The 20224-nt window shown below is 35.4% G+C and overlaps 5 protein-coding genes and 1 long non-coding RNA gene across 10 annotated transcripts; 4 read left to right on the top strand and 2 right to left on the bottom strand.

Moving 5' to 3' along the window:
- Positions 1-1812: 1812 nt before the first annotated feature.
- On the top strand, positions 1813-6896 carry MAC3B (MOS4-associated complex 3B). 3 transcript variants are annotated; one of them, NM_179876.5, is made up of 19 exons: positions 1884-2049; positions 2145-2230; positions 2478-2549; positions 2636-2698; positions 3037-3123; positions 3273-3414; positions 3504-3625; positions 3874-3990; positions 4338-4433; positions 4515-4574; positions 4920-4994; positions 5089-5193; positions 5424-5540; positions 5638-5715; positions 5805-5889; positions 5991-6042; positions 6170-6240; positions 6317-6460; positions 6545-6820. In NM_179876.5, exons 1-18 carry the CDS (start codon positions 2037-2039, stop codon positions 6451-6453), a joined length of 1578 nt encoding a protein of 525 aa, NP_850207.4. In that variant the 5' UTR covers positions 1884-2036; the 3' UTR covers positions 6454-6460; positions 6545-6820. The 3 variants fall into 3 exon arrangements, with proteins under 3 accessions (NP_850206.4, NP_850207.4, NP_001031471.1); NM_179875.7 differs by having other exon boundaries at positions 1813-2049; positions 6317-6896; NM_001036394.4 differs by having other exon boundaries at positions 1894-2049; positions 6170-6245; positions 6323-6820.
- A 603-nt stretch (positions 6897-7499) lies between these two features.
- On the bottom strand, positions 7500-7821 carry AT2G08570. The gene has a single exon (NR_140369.1). It is a non-coding gene; the product is annotated as an other RNA (long non-coding RNA).
- PDLP3 (plasmodesmata-located protein 3) lies at positions 7511-10231 on the top strand. The gene is made up of 4 exons (NM_128893.4): positions 7511-8435; positions 8686-9057; positions 9448-9555; positions 9849-10231. The coding sequence occupies exons 1-4, from the start codon at positions 8009-8011 to the stop codon at positions 9854-9856; spliced, it is 915 nt and encodes a 304-aa protein (NP_565764.1). The 5' UTR covers positions 7511-8008; the 3' UTR covers positions 9857-10231.
- A 615-nt stretch (positions 10232-10846) lies between these two features.
- AT2G33320 (Calcium-dependent lipid-binding (CaLB domain) family protein) lies at positions 10847-13730 on the top strand. The gene has a single exon (NM_128892.3). The coding sequence runs from the start codon at positions 11703-11705 to the stop codon at positions 13509-13511; it is 1809 nt and encodes a 602-aa protein (NP_180890.1). The 5' UTR covers positions 10847-11702; the 3' UTR covers positions 13512-13730.
- Positions 13731-16947: 3217 nt separating this feature from the next.
- IAA13 (auxin-induced protein 13) lies at positions 16948-20012 on the top strand. Of its 3 annotated transcripts, NM_001124962.1 has the most exons (5): positions 17013-17500; positions 17774-18181; positions 18266-18327; positions 18419-18496; positions 19229-20012. In NM_001124962.1, exons 1-4 carry the CDS (start codon positions 17280-17282, stop codon positions 18466-18468), a joined length of 741 nt encoding a protein of 246 aa, NP_001118434.1. In that variant the 5' UTR covers positions 17013-17279; the 3' UTR covers positions 18469-18496; positions 19229-20012. The 3 variants fall into 3 exon arrangements, with proteins under 3 accessions (NP_180889.1, NP_001118434.1, NP_850205.1); NM_128891.4 differs by lacking the exon at positions 19229-20012 and having other exon boundaries at positions 16948-17500; positions 18419-18830; NM_179874.2 differs by lacking the exon at positions 19229-20012 and having other exon boundaries at positions 17068-17500; positions 17771-18181; positions 18419-18756.
- Positions 18837-20012, bottom strand: AT2G33300 (Transcription elongation factor (TFIIS) family protein). Its single transcript, NM_128890.2, has one exon. It carries the CDS (start codon positions 19905-19907, stop codon positions 19077-19079), a length of 831 nt encoding a protein of 276 aa, NP_180888.2. The 5' UTR covers positions 19908-20012; the 3' UTR covers positions 18837-19076.
- Positions 20013-20224: the final 212 nt, after the last annotated feature.

The following is a 20224-nucleotide window of genomic DNA, read 5'->3' as shown; positions in this document are numbered from 1 at the left end:
TAACAGAAAAAAATTAATATGAGAAGATATGTGTGTAGAGACTACAGGCTACATGCTCGAGATCTCATTATCGGTACGTAAGACACAAACAAAAGTACGAGTCGTACGTGTTATCCATCAAACTATAACTTACGAGTGTTTATTTCACATTTATAGTCTTCAAATAGGTAAACACGGATTCACTTTTTGTTTAAGCCCACGATTTACATTTGTACTTGTGTTGCCGATAAAAATAAAATATTATTTTAATGGTTTTGAAAGCGTTTTTGGTTACTATAGTAGATCTTAAGTGTTTTTTGTATTTCACTTATTTCATTACATGGAAAATATAGTTCTCTTCTTTTTATTTGTTCTAATCATGAGACATCAACATCGCCTTTCAGTATCTTATTTTGGTCACAAAAGTCTATCTACCATTTGAAAATCATTGTCAAGAGTCTATCTAGTTATTCTATGTCCAAAAATATTATTACTTCACTTTCAAGTCGTCTGCACAAACTAAATTTTATATGAGGTTTTTTTTTTGAACACAAAATTGTGTATGAGCTTAAACTACACTACACACGTGCATAATAGCGATTAAGACACATATTATAAGGATTATCTGGGTGTAGAAGTTCAGAATTTGGGATTACGAGAATTGCAATAAATTGTTTACAGATTAAAATTTAACGAAAGGAAATTAAAATAAAAGTAAAACAGCTTAAGATCAAAGCTGATTTGATGAATTGATACTTTTGAAGATATGACCATCTTCATATAAAGTCTGAAATGCAATATATGCATCACGCATTATCCAAATAGAAAACGACCACCACTTTAATTTCAAGATATAAAACCAATACCTAAAATGAAGAAAATTTATATATGCATGTGCATCTGTAATATATAATCAACCATTAATTATCTATATATAATTACGATTCACCAATATTAATTACATAATCTCAAACGTTATACGTACGTATTATTTAGGGTTGAAAACAAAACAAAATGTCATGCGTATATGAACTATACATATGCGTCATTAGCTCGTTCTTCAATCTAGGTTTAATATGAAAAATAATTTTTTCTTCATAAATATCTTTTTCTTGGAGCATTGTTTTTTTTTTCTTTTTTCTTTTTTTCTTGGAGCATTGTATTTGTATGAGAGTTCGCTTTCATCTTTGGATCCTAAGAATATAACTTTTATGCAAATAGAAAGGACACAGCTATTGTGCTTAGGATGGTACCCTCATCGTCCTATCTTTAGACATTAAAAATAAAATACCATTGATTTTGACCTTAGGTATATAATTTGTATATCGAACCCGTGGAGGTCGCATTTGCAACGTGAATCCATAACGATATACCAACAGATAAACCATATCTCTAATTGTCAATGAAATGTACAAACATATATCCCTTATTCTTTCATCTTAGAACATATTTTTAGGATCTCTTGAACGGTTGATTTTGTTTGTTGTGATCGAGGATATGTTGTTAATTGTTATTTGATTGTTGGTGAGTATGGAGTGTTGGTGGGTAATGGGTATAAGATAGGCGATTAAGATGCAAAGAACAAACCTACCTCGGTCTCATTCGATATTTGTGCTCGTTCTTTAGATTAAAACATAGTCGCAACAACATATAACAAAAAAAAATCTGTAACAAAACAATGGGTTTGTTTTATAATCTAATGAGTAAATGTACATGAATCAACCAAAATTACTGAATGCCCAATTTTAGTTCAACATGAGTTAAAACAGATTTTAAAACTAATATAAAACGTCGTCAATTTCAAATTCTAATGGTTGGATCGATTTAAAAGCCCAAATATAAGAAGGTGATCGTTAAAGGCCCAATTAAATTGAATCCCTAATATATCAAGTGAGAGTGTTAATCGTCGTCTCTCTCTTCAACCATTTCCCGGCTTCCGCGTTTTTGCTTTGTAGCGCCGGACCGGAGAAGATAAAACCCTTGCTCCGCCCCACTCACAGGAAGTTCTACATCGACCTGAGTTCTCGTACTTCGTCGTATCACTCGTTCTTCCTACGATGAACTGTGCAAGTAAAGCTTTCAGTCGTCTCTCTCTATTTTTTCTCAATATGCCGATTTAGGGTTTTCTTATGGTTGATGTTGGTGGCGGCACTGTGTTCTTTCAGTTTCAGGAGAAGTTCCCGTGGAGCCAGTGGTTTCGACGAAGTCAGGATTACTCTTCGAGAGACGACTAATCGAAAGACATATATCGGTAAGCTTTGAGCTGAATTAAGCACTGCCAAGTACTTTTACCGTCTTGTTTTTTTTGTTCTCACTGGAAGGATTTCTCGTAATTTGAGTGATGTTGTTTGGTTTACTTCGGATGATTCTTGTAGCACTGTGAAATTATCGAGAAATTCTTTTGGGCACCAATGAGATCCGATCTCCAGTGAGAGCTCTTTTAGATTATCACGCCACTTGGAAATGAATGATTTCTTCTAAATTATTTTCCTCTGTAGGATTATGGGAAGTGCCCGGTTACTGGCGAACCACTTACCATTGATGACATTGTTCCCATCAAAACTGGGGAGGTAGTGTAATCTCTTTAACTATTTGATGCAAAGTACTGTTGACGATATTTGTTTGAGATTTTTTAATGTAATTGTCAATTGTGTAGATCATAAAGCCGAAAACATTGCATACAGCTAGTATCCCTGGATTGCTCGGAACGTTCCAGAATGTAAGCTTTAATTGTTCTTTTGCAAATTTGTTCCTACCTTTTCTCTTGGATTTATGCTTGTTTTCTTAATGGGAAGTTCACTAAGAAATGTCACAATGTTTTATGTTATTGGTCATGTAGAGTTTGGTTGATTGACTTAAAATAAATTTTCCAAGGTTGTTTCTTAAATGTATACAAGATTCGTTTAACTGAACACATTGGCCTCTTCTCTTTAGTAACATTATTACGCGGATCACCTGCTCCTTTTCTGAGTGCTAATCAACATAAATTGTTCATTTTTTTGGGATGAATTATTCGAAGTAATTGCGTGAGAAGTTTAGCTGCTTTGCATTTTTTAGGAATGGGACGGTTTGATGCTATCAAATTTTGCACTGGAGCAACAACTACATACTGCAAGGCAAGAGCTAAGTCATGCCTTGTATCAGGTAATTTTGGCTGTGTGTTTCTGTCACCAGTTTATGAGGTGCCATGGTCAATAAATTTGTTTTATGCACCCTAGATTTATTTTCCTCACTCATTTCATCTTTTAGTGTGTTTAGTCTACTGATGGGACTGTTTTACCTTCTGTTTGCAGCATGATTCTGCTTGTCGTGTGATTGCTAGACTTAAAAAAGAAAGAGACGAAGCACGCCAATTACTGGCCGAGGTTGAGAGACATATACCTGCGGCCCCTGAAGCTGTGACAGCTAATGCTGCTCTGAGTAATGGTAAACGAGGTATGATTGTACACTTTTTACTCAAAATATATTGGCTAGTTATTTTTTCCTCTTGTAACATGTCACTATACTCTTTTGTTGTATAATAGCTGCCGTTGACGAGGAACTGGGTCCTGATGCAAAGAAATTGTGTCCTGGAATTTCAGCTGAAATTATTACGGAATTGACTGATTGTAATGCTGCTCTTTCCCAGAAGCGAAAAAAGCGACAGGTACTGCACATAGACTCGTATCTATCTTTGAATATGCATTTGAATGTTAGAAGGCAAGACCTGACGACTTGCTACGTTTATGTATTTTTTCTTGTTTGTAGAGGCATGTGATTTATACTCACTATATCTATTTAGATCCTAGTATTCGGTTTGAAACTTAACTAAAAAAATGTTGCCCTCCTGCCTAGTCTTGTGATTTTTTTTGTATTGGTTCCTGCTGTCTTGATAATTTTAATATTTTTCTGTAGATTCCTCAAACATTGGCGTCAATAGATACTTTGGAGAGGTTCACTCAGCTATCAAGCCACCCACTTCACAAGACCAACAAACCAGGCATTTGTTCGATGGACATTCTACATTCTAAGGTCCCTCATCTGATGGTTTTTTAATCACATCCCCTTATTCTTATTTTCCTCTGTTTCTGAAAGCCTCTTCATAGCATGTGATAACCGACTGGCAAACTTCTAATCTTCTATGTATAAATTATTTGAATATAGCCTTGAGTCCTTGGTTGGGGAATGATCATATCATTGTTATGTCTTTTTTGCATAATATTTTTATTTGCCTATTACATACCTATATGCTGTGTGTGATAGTTTGTATTACGACCACGACCAGGGATTCTTTGCATTTCTTTGATCTTATATTATGCTAAGTTTTGGTGTGCAAAAATTTACATCAGAACTATATTTCTTCTTAATTCGGTGACCAGGATGTCATTGCTACTGGAGGAGTTGATGCAACTGCTGTTCTCTTTGATCGCCCTTCTGGACAAATCTTGTCAACACTGACTGGTCACTCGAAGAAGGTTTTTAACTTTTTGCCTTAGATTTTTGTTTGAATTTGTTTCATGTAGCTCCATGCTTGATATGTGTTGATTCTTTTGTAGGTTACAAGCGTAAAATTTGTAGGCGACTCTGATCTTGTTTTGACTGCTTCTGCTGACAAGGTAATTTCATATGTCATATTTTATGAATAGTGCTTGGTATTAGTTCTATAGGAAATTGTAATCCCACATTGTGTATTGCCTTCGTTTTGAAAAGTAGTAGCCGGCAGATGCATTTGTTTATTTGTATTGTGAAAAGATGACTAGTAGCCATTGAATCTTTTTCTGTAGATGTCATGATGCTATCTTTGAAAACTTTGTTTGCTGCGAGTTATAAAACACATTTTGATCACTCACACCAGAAGTCTCTGTAATTTGTTGGATGCTCTGTTCGATTTCACAGAGGATGTACATCACCAATTGTTCGATAGTTATCTTTTTATTACTAAATTAGTGACTTACCTGCAGACAGTCCGTATCTGGCGGAATCCTGGGGATGGGAATTATGCTTGTGGGTATACATTGAATGATCATTCTGCGGAGGTAAGGATGAATTTGAGGAACTCTTACAGTCCGTTCCATGTTCTTTTAATTCATATACTTTTTGTGTAACTTTAGTTAATGATGCTTTATTCAGGTGCGAGCTGTAACTGTGCATCCCACAAATAAATACTTTGTCTCGGCATCTCTTGATGGTACATGGTGCTTCTACGATCTGTCCTCTGGCTCATGCCTTGCACAGGTCCCTAAACACTTTCCTTAAAGAACCAACTAATACCTGTTTTCCTTTCTAGCTTTGCCTGTATGCTATATAACAGAAATGATTATATATATTTACAAGAAACAATTGTGTGGATTATACTTTCTTCATGAGCATTTTCATATCAGCTAAAATCCGTGGTTCGGTGTATGGTTAGAGTACGAGCTCCTTTACTCATGAAAGCCTTTGTCATATTCCTTGTTTTTATTCAGGTATCAGATGATTCAAAGAATGTAGATTACACGGCTGCTGCTTTTCATCCCGATGGTCTCATTCTCGGAACCGGTACTTCTCAATCTGTTGTTAAGATTTGGGACGTTAAAAGTCAGGTAAAAACTATGGGCTTCCAAACTATATGACCTATTAAAATTATTAATTGTGTACAGTGTTCTTCATTATAGTTTTCATTTTTTTGGTTGATAATAGGCAAATGTGGCTAAGTTTGATGGACACACTGGGGAAGTTACAGCTATATCTTTCTCTGAAAATGGTTACTTCCTCGCGGTGAGTACTTTGAACAAAATACGAGAAGAGAGAATACAGCTTAAGTTATGCTTACATGAATGATTTTCTTTTTGTCCTGGAATTGACAGACAGCTGCAGAGGATGGTGTTAGGTTGTGGGATCTGCGCAAGTTAAGGAACTTCAAATCATTTTTATCTGCAGATGCGAACTCTGGTACACAACTATCGTATCTGTTTCTACTCATTTTGTTGATAGAGAACTTTCTATGTATTATAAGCTCGCTTTGATTAAACCTACTTTTTTTTTGTGTGCAGTGGAGTTTGATCCTAGCGGATCTTATCTCGGTATTGCTGCATCAGATATCAAGTGAGTACACATTTGAAAATAGTGATCAAAACATCCAAAGCTCAGCTAAAGAAAATATCCAAAGAGACCAAGCTAGCTTGATTAATCTGCACGTTGGGTTAACACAATTTATGTGTTTTGGCTGCAGAGTATACCAGACGGCAAGTGTGAAAGCTGAATGGAACCTTATCAAGACACTCCCAGATCTCTCCGGCACTGGTAAAGTCCCTTACCTAACTCCTTCAATGATCACATAGCGATAATGTTGCTAATTTCGAAGCCCTTACACTTGCAGGTAAAGCTACGTGTGTGAAGTTTGGTTCAGATGCACAGTACGTTGCAGTCGGTTCGATGGACCGTAACCTACGGATATTTGGTCTTCCTGGTGATGAAAAAGCCAACGTCGATGATGACTCTGCGCAAGACTCGTGAACAATCCGTAAAAAACTCAGACAGAACATTCCAAATGTCCATCTCCAGTGTTATCTCGCTCAAATTTCTCAAGTTCTGTTGTATCTTACAGTATTTGCAGCAATGGGGGAGAATTTCATAGGTGCGGGTCATGAGTGAGTGGTGATTGTGATCATCCTCGCTACCTCTTGGAATTCAAACAATGACACTCACAAACCCTCGAGTTTTCTTATAGGCTCTTTTAATCGCTTTGTACCTTCAATATATGTACCAAAAAATGTGTTCTTTCTGTTGCCAAATGAATTCAGACACTAATGAAGATCCCAAACCGATGGTGCTAAACCGCATTTGGTATTATTTAATCTGTTCTAGACAGTGGTGGTCTGCTTAGTATTCCGTATTCCAACAAATGATTTCAGCTGGTCTCTGAGAACAAAATTTTAACTAAATGTTAAAGAATACCCTTGACTGTACTTGGTCAAAAATCACTGGGCACAATATTTACATTTATCCACGAATATCAGATTCGTGATTCCTTTTGCAATTCCAGGATTAGTTTAACTTCACGCAAAAGATAATGTTTTGTAATACCCTTTCTTTATTGTGACCAGGATTGACAATTCGTGTTAAGGTATAACCACGTGTTTCCTCACAATTCTAAAGAATGCTTATGTTTCTCCCTGTCTATATTATTTTTTTAATTTTGTCTGAAAATACTAAAATAACTTGAACAAATCATCGTATAAAAACTACAAAATACATAAACTAAGCTTAAAGAAATACCTACACGATGAACTTTTTATATAGTAATTAGTAACAACTACAAAATACATAACCTTACTAGCTACTGGGAAAAAAATTGTCCAGTTTTAGATGATCAGAGTAAATATAATACTAATTGTCTTCCATTTTAATTATTGTCGAAAACGTGTTTTCATAAAGTAACTATTATTGGGTTTCATTACTAAATTCTAAACATCAAATGGAATTGAAACCAAAAGAGTAGTTATTCTAATTTTAAAAAGTTAGGTGTTGAATAAACAGTTTAAGTGAAATCTAATAATCAAAGACTGCAATACACACACCAAGCTCACTGTACTGTCTTTAGACTGGTCAGTGGTGGCTGAAGAAAGAAAAGAGTGTTTGATTGTTATATTAAAAAATAAAGAAAACAAATTACGCTCCCTTCTCTACAGACTCTCTCTATCCTAATCCTATTTCTTTTTCCACATCTCCTAAAGAAAGAGAAAAGAGTGGTCATCCATCCATCCACAGCCTCTTACAAAATCTCTCTCTTTCACCATTAACACCAAATTCAGAAAACTCAGAAGAAGCAAAATAAAGAGCTTTTACTGATCCACCAAACACAGAATTTCATAAACTCCCAAAAAAGTTAAATTCCAAACAAGCCCCACAACAACAACAACAACAAAAAAGATTTTAATCTTTCTCATTTACCCATATCCTCAAAATTCCCACAAAAATCTTTCCTCCAATAACATAACAAAACAACTCTTCTTCTACAACAAACTATGTTCTGATTTTTTAGTTTCTTCTTCCACACAATACAAAAGAAATGGGGTTTTATTCACTGAAGCAGCTTTTGTTACTTTACATCATCATCATGGCTCTGTTCTCAGATCTCAAGCTAGCAAAATCTTCTTCACCAGAGTACACGAACCTAATCTACAAAGGTTGTGCAAGACAGAGATTATCAGATCCATCTGGTTTATACTCACAAGCTCTCTCTGCAATGTATGGCTTATTGGTTACTCAATCAACGAAAACAAGATTCTACAAAACCACAACTGGAACAACAAGCCAAACAAGCGTCACTGGTCTTTTCCAGTGTAGAGGAGATTTAAGTAACAACGACTGTTACAACTGTGTTAGTCGTCTTCCTGTTCTCTCTGGTAAGCTCTGTGGCAAAACCATTGCTGCTAGAGTTCAGCTCTCCGGCTGTTATCTTCTCTATGAAATCTCTGGCTTTGCCCAAATTTCAGGTATTACTCTCCATTATTTGGTTTAATCTCAATTTCTTCGAAATTTTTTGTTTCTTGAACCGGAATTCGAGTTTCTGTGTGAACTTCAAGAACCCGGTTAAGAATCAGGTTTTGGTTTTAGATATAGGTTTAACCAAAGTTAGGATTCGACTAAACCAGAGAAACTTTTAACTATCGACCTAATTTCGGTTTTAACCATAAACCGAACCGAGATTGACTAATTTTAACTCCGGTTTAAAAATTTCTTTAGGAATGGAGTTGTTATTCAAGACATGTGGGAAGAACAACGTCGCCGGGACAGGATTCGAACAGAGAAGAGACACAGCTTTCGGGGTGATGCAAAACGGCGTCGTTCAAGGTCACGGCTTCTACGCAACGACATACGAATCGGTTTACGTTTTAGGACAATGCGAAGGCGATATAGGCGATTCAGATTGTAGCGGTTGCATAAAAAACGCGTTACAGAGAGCTCAAGTCGAATGTGGAAGCTCAATATCTGGTCAGATATATCTTCATAAGTGTTTTGTCGGTTATAGTTTCTACCCAAATGGTGTTCCCAAGAGATCTTCTCCTTATCCTAGCTCTGGCTCTTCGGGTTCTTCTTCTTCTTCATCTTCTTCAGGTGAAAATTTCTATTTCTTTTTATTTGTTTATTATTTTGGTGGAAAATTTCAATACCAACGTTCTAATATTTGCTGGAAAATCTTGAAAAGGTGTTCATTAAAAAGAAAATGATTCGATGTTGAAGTTAATAATTAATTTATTTGACTATCTTCACTTTAATTCAAAAGGTTTTCAGTGTGAAACTTGTTCTTTTGTTTTCAGGCTCCAATTGTGATTTTTGTTTCTTTTCATTTTGATGAATAAATATTGTTTTTTTCTTTTCAACATTATAGTTTGCTACGGTTTCGTAACAATTAATTCTTTAGAAAAGAGAGCGTAAAGTTTAGGAAATGTATTTTTAGGTATATTTTATTAGGATGATGAAATGGTTTTTGATGGAAAAAAACAGGAACAACAGGCAAAACGGTGGCAATAATAGTAGGAGGAACAGCTGGTGTTGGATTTCTTGTCATTTGCTTACTTTTCGTCAAAAACTTGATGAAGAAGAAATATGACGGTAATTACTTCCTCTCCACTTATATATACATACACGTAGACAACATTCATGCACGTATCACGTCTATAAGCATACATGCATATGTAACGTAATTCATACGAGTTGTCATTTTTGTATTGCCAAAATAATAGATTACTCAGTGTTTTTTATTAGAGATATTAATTATCCTTCTAATTTGAGCATATTGAAAATTAAGTGTGGAAGAGCTTGCATATAATAGACATACACATGCATATGTTGAGAAGAAGAATAAAGGCAAAAAAAATTGATTACTTATGTTTTTTTTTTGGCAGATTATTGAAAATAATTAGGATGAAGACAACAAAATGAGTCCCAACCCCGAAATGGAGGCAAGCGTTAATGTGAATTCCGAGGTGCATGCAATTAATTGTGTCCCGATTTTTATATTTTTCGAATTGTTAGTTTATTGAATACAGTATTTTTGAGAGGTGGAAATTGTGGTGGGATGGATGAAGAAGAGCTGGGACCATTTTAAAATGTTAGAAGATGGAGAAAGTACTTTCAATTTATTTTTAAAAATGTAAATGAATTATCTCATTTGAAGTTCCTTAAGTACTTATACTTGTCTTAATTTCATACCTTTTACAAGTTCCGTGAAGTCATTCTATTGGATGTTATGCTATAGTTTAACAATGGGTAACTCTTAAACAGAAATGAATTTATACTATGCTGTAGCATTTTACATTATTCTGTTCTGATAACGTTATACATTTTTGTTTTCGTATGTTTTAAATGATATTTTGTTTTTTCTAGACTGTTGAGTTGCTTTTTGAGTTTCTGTCGAGTTGTTTTTTTCTGCCAACTTGTTTTTGGTACTTTTTCTATCAAAATCTCGTTTGATAAGTAACTTTATTGGTATAACCTGGCAATTTTTATTTGTTTCTTGTAAAATGAGTAGGATTCCACCGCGTTTTGTATTATTGTGGGCAATTTGCATTATTTAAATGTTTTTTTTCGGCATTACTTAAATCTTATTTGTTCAGAAAATAATCGTGTGCATAATTTATATATTTGGAAATACGAAAGTCGAGTTATGTACTTCTCAATGTGTTGTTGTTTATGTATCTCGAGTGAAAGAAACTATGGTTAATTTTTTATACAACACTCATGCGATTTCATGGAGAAGTGTGATGCTTTTTATGATTTTGGGAATAGGGAACTTGATTGATACCTTTTGGGATCAAACATCAATACTCTCCGCACAAGTTTTGATGAATCTTGTAGTAATTGTTTTGGCATTTAATTGCATGATATGAGATGTGGTGCATAGGGTGGTCCATTTTTGTTACTTTTAAATTTTTAATAGAAGAACCAATATACAAGAATATTACGAATTTAGTATACAGCCATTCAGAGACCATTATCATTTATCAAAACGGAGAACAAAGGTTACGAAGCTCACACCATCACGAGAGAAAGAGAGAAATTAAAACTTTACTCTAGCCAGACGTAAATGACGTTGGATTTGGCCCATGACTCTCAGTTTGGGCTACAAATCAGAAAGCCCATTGATAACATACGAATAAAAATCCCAGTTTTTCAAAATTGTGATAGAAGCAACATACATAGATGAAAAACGTCTCTTATGAGACAACAAAAGACTTTCATAAATCATATGTGAAAATCACTTTTCCAGAGATTATTAGCCTCTGGTGTCTATCGTATCGTTGTGCATAAAGATTATTCATATCTGATATCTCTAAGAATTGACAATTTGATCCTATAAACTCCCTAATATAGCAAACTTCTACAATATCTTACTAAAGATTATCACATGACCAACCCTAATTTACTCTTTCTCTCTCATTTTTTTCACAAAATAGCCCAAATATGGAACCTAAGATTGACTCGTTTTATCTCTCTCTCTCTCCTCTCTCTGCTTCAAAGGTTAATAAAAACATGGAAAACTGAGATAGGAAGCAATGGCCAATACCTTATCCCTACCATTCGGAGATTTGCCACCAAACGAATAACAATCTTAATGATCTATCCAATGGAGAATCGTCCACTCCTTAGGGGGCTAATCAAGAATTCGATTTTCCAATTCCATAGCTTTTTCAATTCTCCTAATTTCGTCAAATGTGACTGAGAATTTGAATAACAAACACTGATTGTGTACACAAACAATGTCGATATTTCCTTCTTTCCAATTGCTAGAGCTCAACATAATCTCTGCTCAAGATCTAGCTCCTGTCTCACGTAAAATGAAGACCTACGCGGTGGCTTGGGTTCACTCTGAACGCAAACTCACCACCCGCGTAGATTACACCGGTGGTGGAAACCCAACTTGGAACGACAAGTTTGTCTTCCGAGTTAGCGAGGATTTCCTCTACGCCGATACTTCAGCCGTCGTGGTTGAAATCTACGCTTTACATTGGTTCCGTGATGTTCACGTTGGCACAGTCCGTGTCCTCATTAGCAACTTAATCCCTCCAAATCGCCGACCTGGATACCGAAGCAACGAGGAGTACCGTCGTACACCCCCTCCCGGAATGCGATTCGTCGCACTTCAAGTTCGCAGACCATCAGGTCGTCCTCAAGGAATATTAAACATCGGTGTGGGAATACTGGACGGATCAATGCGTAGCATGCCACTTTACACCAATATGGACTCTTCTGCAGTAGGTTACAGAGACTTGCTTGGAGAAGAAGATCCAAATCTGCAGAATTTGCATCTCAATAGCTTCAAAGGAAGCTCAAAGAATCCACAATCACCATCTTCTAAACAATACCAATCCGTAGTCTCGAGACCGCCAATGCTCCGTCGTACAAGGAGCGATACAAGTTCAATGGTCGTTTCCGATCTTCTAAGCAGAGTTGAGCGAAGTCGTGTAGCTAATAGGAAGCCAGCGAGCGCGTTGATGAGCGCAGAATCGGAAACTGTACCTACAACGACGGGACACGATTCAGTGACTTCAGATTCCGAGCTGACGAAATCGATAGAGTATGCACTTCCTTATCAATCCCCAAAGATTCCAAGTCAGGGATACGATTCATACGAGCCTGATTTCATAGATCAATCACCAAATCACAATGTGTTGCGGCCGAGAAGTGAGAGACAACACGAACCTGATTTCATAGATCAATCACCTTTTCGATCAAACGATCGTTCACGCAAAACTCCGAGAAGATCAACACCAATGATCGAGAAACCAAGACCGCCGAGAGACTATGACCGTACAAGCAGCCGCGCTTCACCATATTTGTCAAGACACGGAACGCCGTTGAGATCAAACATCGTCGCGTCTACTCCGATCAGATCTAACATGGTTTCATCAAGTCCAATGAGATCCACCGGCGTCGGATCAACTCCGAGAAGATCTAACATCCTCGGATCGACTCCGTTACGATCCAACATCGTCGGATCAACTCCGATTAGATCTAACTACAAGGCTACACCGATGAAATCGCCTATGCAATTTGGTACTCCGATGAGATCTAATTTAGCAGGAAGACCGGTTTTAACAGAATCCGAATTAGGTCCGTCGCCATCAGAAGTAGCGCAGAAAATGGCGAAAGAGAGATCACAAGCTTACGAAACAGAGAGTTCGATTCTTAGTGAATGGAGCTTAGACGATGATAGTAACATCGAAGGTCTCCGATCGAAACTTGAGAGATGGAGAACAGAGCTTCCGCCGCTTTACGATCTGGGATCGAGTCATCAAAGCAGCGATGTAGGAAGCGGCGCGATGGTTGTTGCTAATGTAGGTGGAGGAAAAAGCTCGAGGAAGAAAACTCCGGCGGTGAAGAAGAAGCATAATCGCCGTCACACTGAAGGAGGAGGTAACGGACTTTTCTCGTGTTTTAGTAATTTGTGCGGCGTGGAATGCACATTCGTGTGTGGAGGCGGGTCGGATCAAGACGGGTCAAAAAAGAAAGGTGGGTCTGGGCGTTTGCCCCGCTTGGGCTCTGCTGATGATTTGAGTTATTTATGATTATTTTTAATTTTTAGGCTGACCAATATTCTTTTATTTTCTATATATTTGGTTTGTGAAAATGAGAAAATATTTGTGAATATTTTTAAACATTTCTCTTTTAAAATGTCATTGAGAAATATTGCATGCTATTTTCTTCTTATTACAATTGATATACAGTACACTAATACACATGAAACTATAAGGTAAGTTCAGATAGTTTGTAAAATGTAAAAATTTGCATAAAATATACTCTTGATATTTTGCTATCAAGCTATATGATTTTATATTTAAATTTTTGGCAAATGTGATCACGTGGACCGACGAAATAAAAGATCACTTTATGATGGATTCGGTTCAGAATTTTAAATCAATTAATTGTCGCTTATAGCTTAGTTTGACACAATAATTAAACTTAGCGAGATTAAAAATAGAGAAAAAGGAAATAAAGAGGCGCGAAAAAGGGGATTTGTGTCTTGCACTAAACGGGTAAACATCCGGGTGGTCCGCAAAGACCATTGAACAACGTGTCGTTTTAATATTAAGTACTTTTTGGTTTGATCCACCTTGTCGTTTTGTCCCCTTAAAACGACAGCCTTTTTCCTCCTTTCACAACCATTTTTTATTTACTTTCCAGTAATTTGTCACAGTATTTCTCCTCACATATTTGCTGACTGGTAAAATTTAGAACAGTGAAATGATTCTTCAGTTTTCAGTTTATTTTATTCAACTGTTGTCATTTCATCATTTTAGTGAAAAAAATAAAAATGAATTTTCATTCTACTGTTTTGCAAGTAATATGTTTTGTTTTTTCTTACAATTCTGATATACTATCTGACTGATGTAGACAATGTTTTGAGATAAGTTGATTTATATAAGAATGCAATAAATTTCCATTTTTAACAGTCGTATATCTAAATTTTTGTGTATAACTTCCTTAATTATGTCTTCGGATTTTTTTTAAAAAACTCGTTGATATATACTAACGGAAGCAATAAATTCTTTAATTGCTAAAGATTAATAAAGTTGTAACCTTTTTTTTGGGTCTTTTTCTTTAAAGATCGTTATGAAATGGGTATGGACCATGCTAGTATGCTACTAATTCAAAATAGTACATTGGCTATCTAAAGTTGGACTGTGTGAAATAGTTTATTCTACAATTTAAGACCTTTTTCAGGTAAGGAGAAATCACATATTAGAACTAAGATAATCTTAAATGTCTTCGAGTGATCATTTACTTTGTTATACAAAGACAATTTCCTTTTAATATCTACTGTAAAACATATTAATATATCGACAATATTGTTTAGTCTCAAAGTCTTTATGTTATGGTCCTAATAAAAACACTAATTTTTCTACATATTGATTTTAGTCTAGCATGTAGTATTTTTATCACTTTCTAAAAATCATGACTAGTCCTTAATCTTACTTTACAGAATACAATCCTCTTGCAAACTAATACTCTCATTATATATCTTTTCTTAGAATAGTTATATGTTACTGTTGGGATGTTTATAATATAAGATCAATCAAATCAAACAAATATGTATATTTATTTATATACATCTACAAGCGTGAAAATTCATTTGGAATGTCACATATGTTACAATTTTGGAACGTTTATACTTTATCAATATATATATATATTAATATATATTTACAAGCGTGAAGTCATCTCCATCATTTATCTTCAACCATTTGATTACAAGTTATGTATCATGAATCTGCTTTTGTCTTTTCCTTATGATTCCAAATGATATTAACCTTCAACTTGTTGCATGTTCACAAGAGACAAACACAATTCACGGTATATTTGATCAATTGTAATTCGTTACATACATAACTTTAATTCATTGAAATATACACGAACTAGATCAATTAAAAAATTCAGGACGTTGAAAAAGCTTTACAAAAGAAAAGAATGTATAACTTTTCCTTTACACGAATAGTAAATGAGAAAAACTCACATCTACAATTTTCGTTATCGTGTTAAATAGTATACAAATTTAAACCACTTTTTGAGCATTTAGACCTAAGTTTTATTTTCCGGAGATAAGCTGTTATTTTGCTCTGTTTACGTTTTCTTTTGCATCACTACTCTTATGCATATGTATATAAGTCCTCACTTTACTCATTAATAAATTTCTTATTTAAACTAAAAAATCATATACCGAAGTTACTATAAAACCTACGAATTCTCTCTAATTCATAAACATTTGTAAACAGCATTCATTAATACTATATGATAGATAATAAATAACTGTTCGTATAATCTACTTATTTTTCTTATTTCACCTTTACAGACAACCCCACAGCCCACTTGGGTATCGACTTTATAGTTAAAGCAATGTTCGTGCCTTTTGTCCTATAAAGGAACGACACAGGTAGCGCCTAAGAAAAAAATAAAAACTAACAAGTGAGTAAAAATGCAAAATAAGTAGAAGGGAAAAAGAAAAAACGAGTATAAAAATCACACGCAATTCTAGAACAAACGTAGATAACGTGAAAAACATAGAATCAACTATTTGATATTGACTAACTGTTAGTGTACTTGGAACTGTGAGAATAAGTCGCTTTGAAGTCTGAAGAGGTTCAGGTGTCCTGAGTTTCTAAATAAATAAAGAGAACAAACTTGTACTTGTTTTTTGGTTGTGAAATATTACTGTATCTTAATACTGTGAAATTTCAACATATTTCTTGAAACTAAGTTTGGTATTTCTAGCAAATCCATCAATAGAGTATGAAATTCAATGTTCTCATTTAGTCATGATTTTGATCAAAAGAGAATTTTCCACACATCAATTGCGATTGAAAAAGTTTTCAAAGGATCATCATAGCTCACATCAAGAAACATGATGATGAATAATCTCATCACCACTATTTATTTAATAATTCCTTATAATGAAAACCAATTTTGTTCTCACTTTATTTGGAACCCATCATAGTCTAGTCCTCCACGAAAAAAAGAAAAGAAAATAAATGAGCATATAGTGACCCAAAACTAAACCCAAATTCAACTTTTTTTCAAAACTGGTACTTAGCTATACGTTTTCACATATTTAACAGTTGTTACTATGAACATGATATAAAGCATAGCTAACCAGATAAGATCAAACGCAACGAATACAAAATAAACTCTAATATAGCAATCATCAAAACGAATACAAATTCTTGCAAAAATAGAAAAGAAAGTGTGATGCAAAAACAAAGCTTTCCACAAATACAAACACATAACACAAAAACAACAGTTTATATATTTAATATAGTTTAATAAGATATGTTTGTTTTGTTTATCATATTTTTTTATAAACACAGGAGAAAACAATAAGGTAAACGGGAGCACGACAAGTTTGATAATGTCGGGAAGAAAAGTTAAAAAGAATTTCTTTGTTAATAATAAAATTAGGGAATAAAAAAAGGGTAAAAGAGAAGAAGAAAGAATGGCATTGTTGTTGGTATGGCCACTACCAGACATATGGGTCCTACTCTTCTCATCACTCTCTCCACCACCTAATCCTCTCTCTCTTTCTTCTTCCTCAATTCTTGAAACTCTCTTTCAGATTTCAAGAAACCCTTAAAATCCTCTCTCTGTCTCTTTCTGTTTGTTTGTTTTCTTGTTTCCTTCTCTCTCTCTCTTTCTTTCTTTGTCTTCCTTTCCCAGGTTGTTTTTTTTTGCTCTCTCTGCCTTCTTGACTTTCAAAAGACTCTTTCTTTCTTTTGGATTGATTTTGGATTCTAGGGCTCTCTTTCTTTTAGTGGGTTTTTGTTGTTGTTGTTGTGGTCTCTCTGATGATTACTGAACTTGAGATGGGGAAAGGTGAGAGTGAGCTTGAGCTTGGTCTAGGGCTGAGTCTTGGCGGTGGAACGGCGGCCAAGATTGGTAAATCAGGTGGTGGTGGCGCGTGGGGAGAGCGTGGAAGGCTTTTGACGGCTAAGGATTTTCCTTCTGTTGGTTCTAAACGTGCTGCTGATTCTGCTTCTCATGCTGGTTCATCTCCTCCTCGTTCAAGGTTCGTCTTTTTCAAGCTTTTTGGTTTCAAAGAAAGATCTTTTAAGATGTTTAATTCCTTTTGTATGATGTGAAATTGCTATTCTCTGAACATAGTTCGTTTAGGAGTTTCTTAAAGATTCTTTAGTGTTTGGATGTATACTTGATCTGAGTTATGTCGGAAGAAATGCTCTGGTTTGGAATTAGGAATCTTGAATAGTTGAATCTGTTCTTGGTTTTGATTCATTTGGATAGATTACAAGTCCTGACTTGATGTTTGCTTTGTTTGTAGCAGTCAAGTTGTTGGATGGCCTCCTATAGGGTCACACAGGATGAACAGTTTGGTTAATAACCAAGCTACAAAGTCAGCAAGAGAAGAAGAAGAAGCTGGTAAGAAGAAAGTGAAAGATGATGAACCTAAAGATGTGACAAAGAAAGTGAATGGGAAAGTACAAGTTGGATTTATTAAGGTGAACATGGATGGAGTTGCTATAGGAAGAAAAGTGGATTTGAATGCTCATTCTTCTTACGAGAATTTGGCGCAAACATTGGAAGATATGTTCTTTCGCACTAATCCGGGTACTGTCGGGTTAACCAGTCAGTTCACTAAACCGTTGAGGCTTTTAGATGGATCGTCTGAGTTTGTACTTACTTATGAAGATAAGGAAGGAGATTGGATGCTTGTTGGTGATGTTCCATGGAGGTAATAGATCTAAAAACCTTGTTTATTTATCTCTTACACTTCCAATAAATGTTTCTGATGGTCTTTTTGTTGGAATTATCTTAGAATGTTCATCAACTCGGTGAAAAGGCTACGTGTGATGAAAACCTCTGAAGCTAATGGACTCGGTATGTAGATAATCTCATCTTGATTCCTGTTCTTGTTTCTCAAGATGACGCAATGAAAAATTTCTACTAAAACATGTTAATATATATGCAGCTGCACGAAATCAAGAACCAAACGAGAGACAGCGAAAGCAGCCGGTTTAGATCTCTTTTCGACGTTACGGTGTTACAGGTTTTATATTTTGGGGTTTTGCAAGTCTGAGATACTTCTGAAGCAAGCATAAGCTAGATTGATCTTATATCCAGTTTGTGTATTTTCTTGGTTCTTATAATGGTTTTTACTGGTTTTCTTTAGTTTTTTTTTTTGCTGTCTTTTAATTTTCGGTTGCGATTTCACTATATACTATGGATGGAAGAGAATGCTCTTTATATCTTTTACTACACTGTAAATATTTGAAGCTTATCTAATATCGTTTTTAAGGGTTTTTGTTGATGAGTCTACTCTAATGATCTTAGAACTATGCCAATATATCCACAAATAACTACTCAGATCAAATGGGGTTACGGAAACATAAGGCAAGAAAGCAAATAGATTACAAAACTCATAATGTATTTACAACTCAAAACGTTTCACACAGGTTAAACTTCTTATAATAGTGATTGTGAAAATCCTTAATACATACATATTCCTCTCACTGTTAGCTTTTGAGTAATGTAATTGAAGCAGTGACTACAATACTCTACTTTAAGCAAAAGAATAAGCAAGCAACCAACGTTTTCAAGTCATAAGCTTTTAAATTCCCTAGTGACATTTAGCCTTGAGTTTTACGGGACTCTCTGAGTTGTTGATCTCTGATACTCTGCCTCCAACATTGAAGAAGTTTTGAAACAGAATTGCATATTTTTCGGTTCTTGTGTTTTGTAAGATTCTCTAGCCTAACCATGAGCTTCCTTGTTTCCATAGCTCTTGCGCTGATGGGGAACTCCAAGAGCAAAGCGAGGGTATCTACGCACATTGATGTTTCTACTTCAGACGCGAGGATTCCCTTTGCGTTGGCAAAATCAGCAGATTTTTTGGCGATCTCGAACAGTTCCAACAAATCCTTGTCGTTCTTCTTCAAGACAGGACAACCTTTAGATGCGTTCACAGGTGGCCCATGTTCCCCGGATCTAGGGTTTTTAGAAAGTTTCATTGGTAAAGCTGATTTCTTCTTCACCTGAATAGTTCTCGCTGCAAAAGACTTGTAATCACCAGGCTTCTTCAAATTTTGTTTGGTCTTGCCGGTTTCATGATTAGCCGCCCTAGATCTCTGATCTTCTGTCTTGTTCAAGTTTGAGGATACTTGAACAACATCAGGCTTCTGTAGCGTTAGGCGAACCTTGTAGCAAGTACTATTATCCCTCACGCTCTTCATGGATACTTTTTCTGGAACATGATTCTGTTCATCAATTTGCTTAACTTCTCCGGTTTCATGAGCGTGCGAACTCTGATGTTCTCTCTTCTTCAACCCCGAACATACTTTAACAACATTATTTTTCTTCAGATTCAAGGTAAGAGCTTTGTTGTAAGTATAAGCGTCTTTTTCACTGGAAGAAAGAGTCTTCTTCATCGATGAGGAGTTGAACAAAACGTGAGATTCCATTCCTAATCTAACTAGGGTTTAACTCTATCAAATTTGGTTATCGAATTATGGAGATAGAGCGTAGAGAGTTTCAGGTATTATATAGATTGTAGAGAGTAGAGACCCAAACAAAAAAGGAAATTAAAGGAAGCTTTCTTCAGGCCCACGCAACGAAACAACGTCGGACTATACTAATTTCCTTTTTTCTTGTCGAGTACATCCAAGGGTAAATCTGTCAGACCAGATATTTCAACGTTAAAACAATCAGTGACCAATCAAGTAGTAAGTATTTTTAAAAATCCTCTCTTTTCGTTCTTTCTTAATCCGATCCTCTGTTT

This window comes from Arabidopsis thaliana, chromosome 2, assembly GCF_000001735.4.
Source record: "Arabidopsis thaliana chromosome 2, partial sequence".
Classification (NCBI taxonomy): Eukaryota; Viridiplantae; Streptophyta; class Magnoliopsida; order Brassicales; family Brassicaceae; genus Arabidopsis; species Arabidopsis thaliana.
The sequence above is the reverse complement of the archived record's forward strand: the minus strand, read 5'-3'. Positions and strand labels throughout refer to the sequence as shown.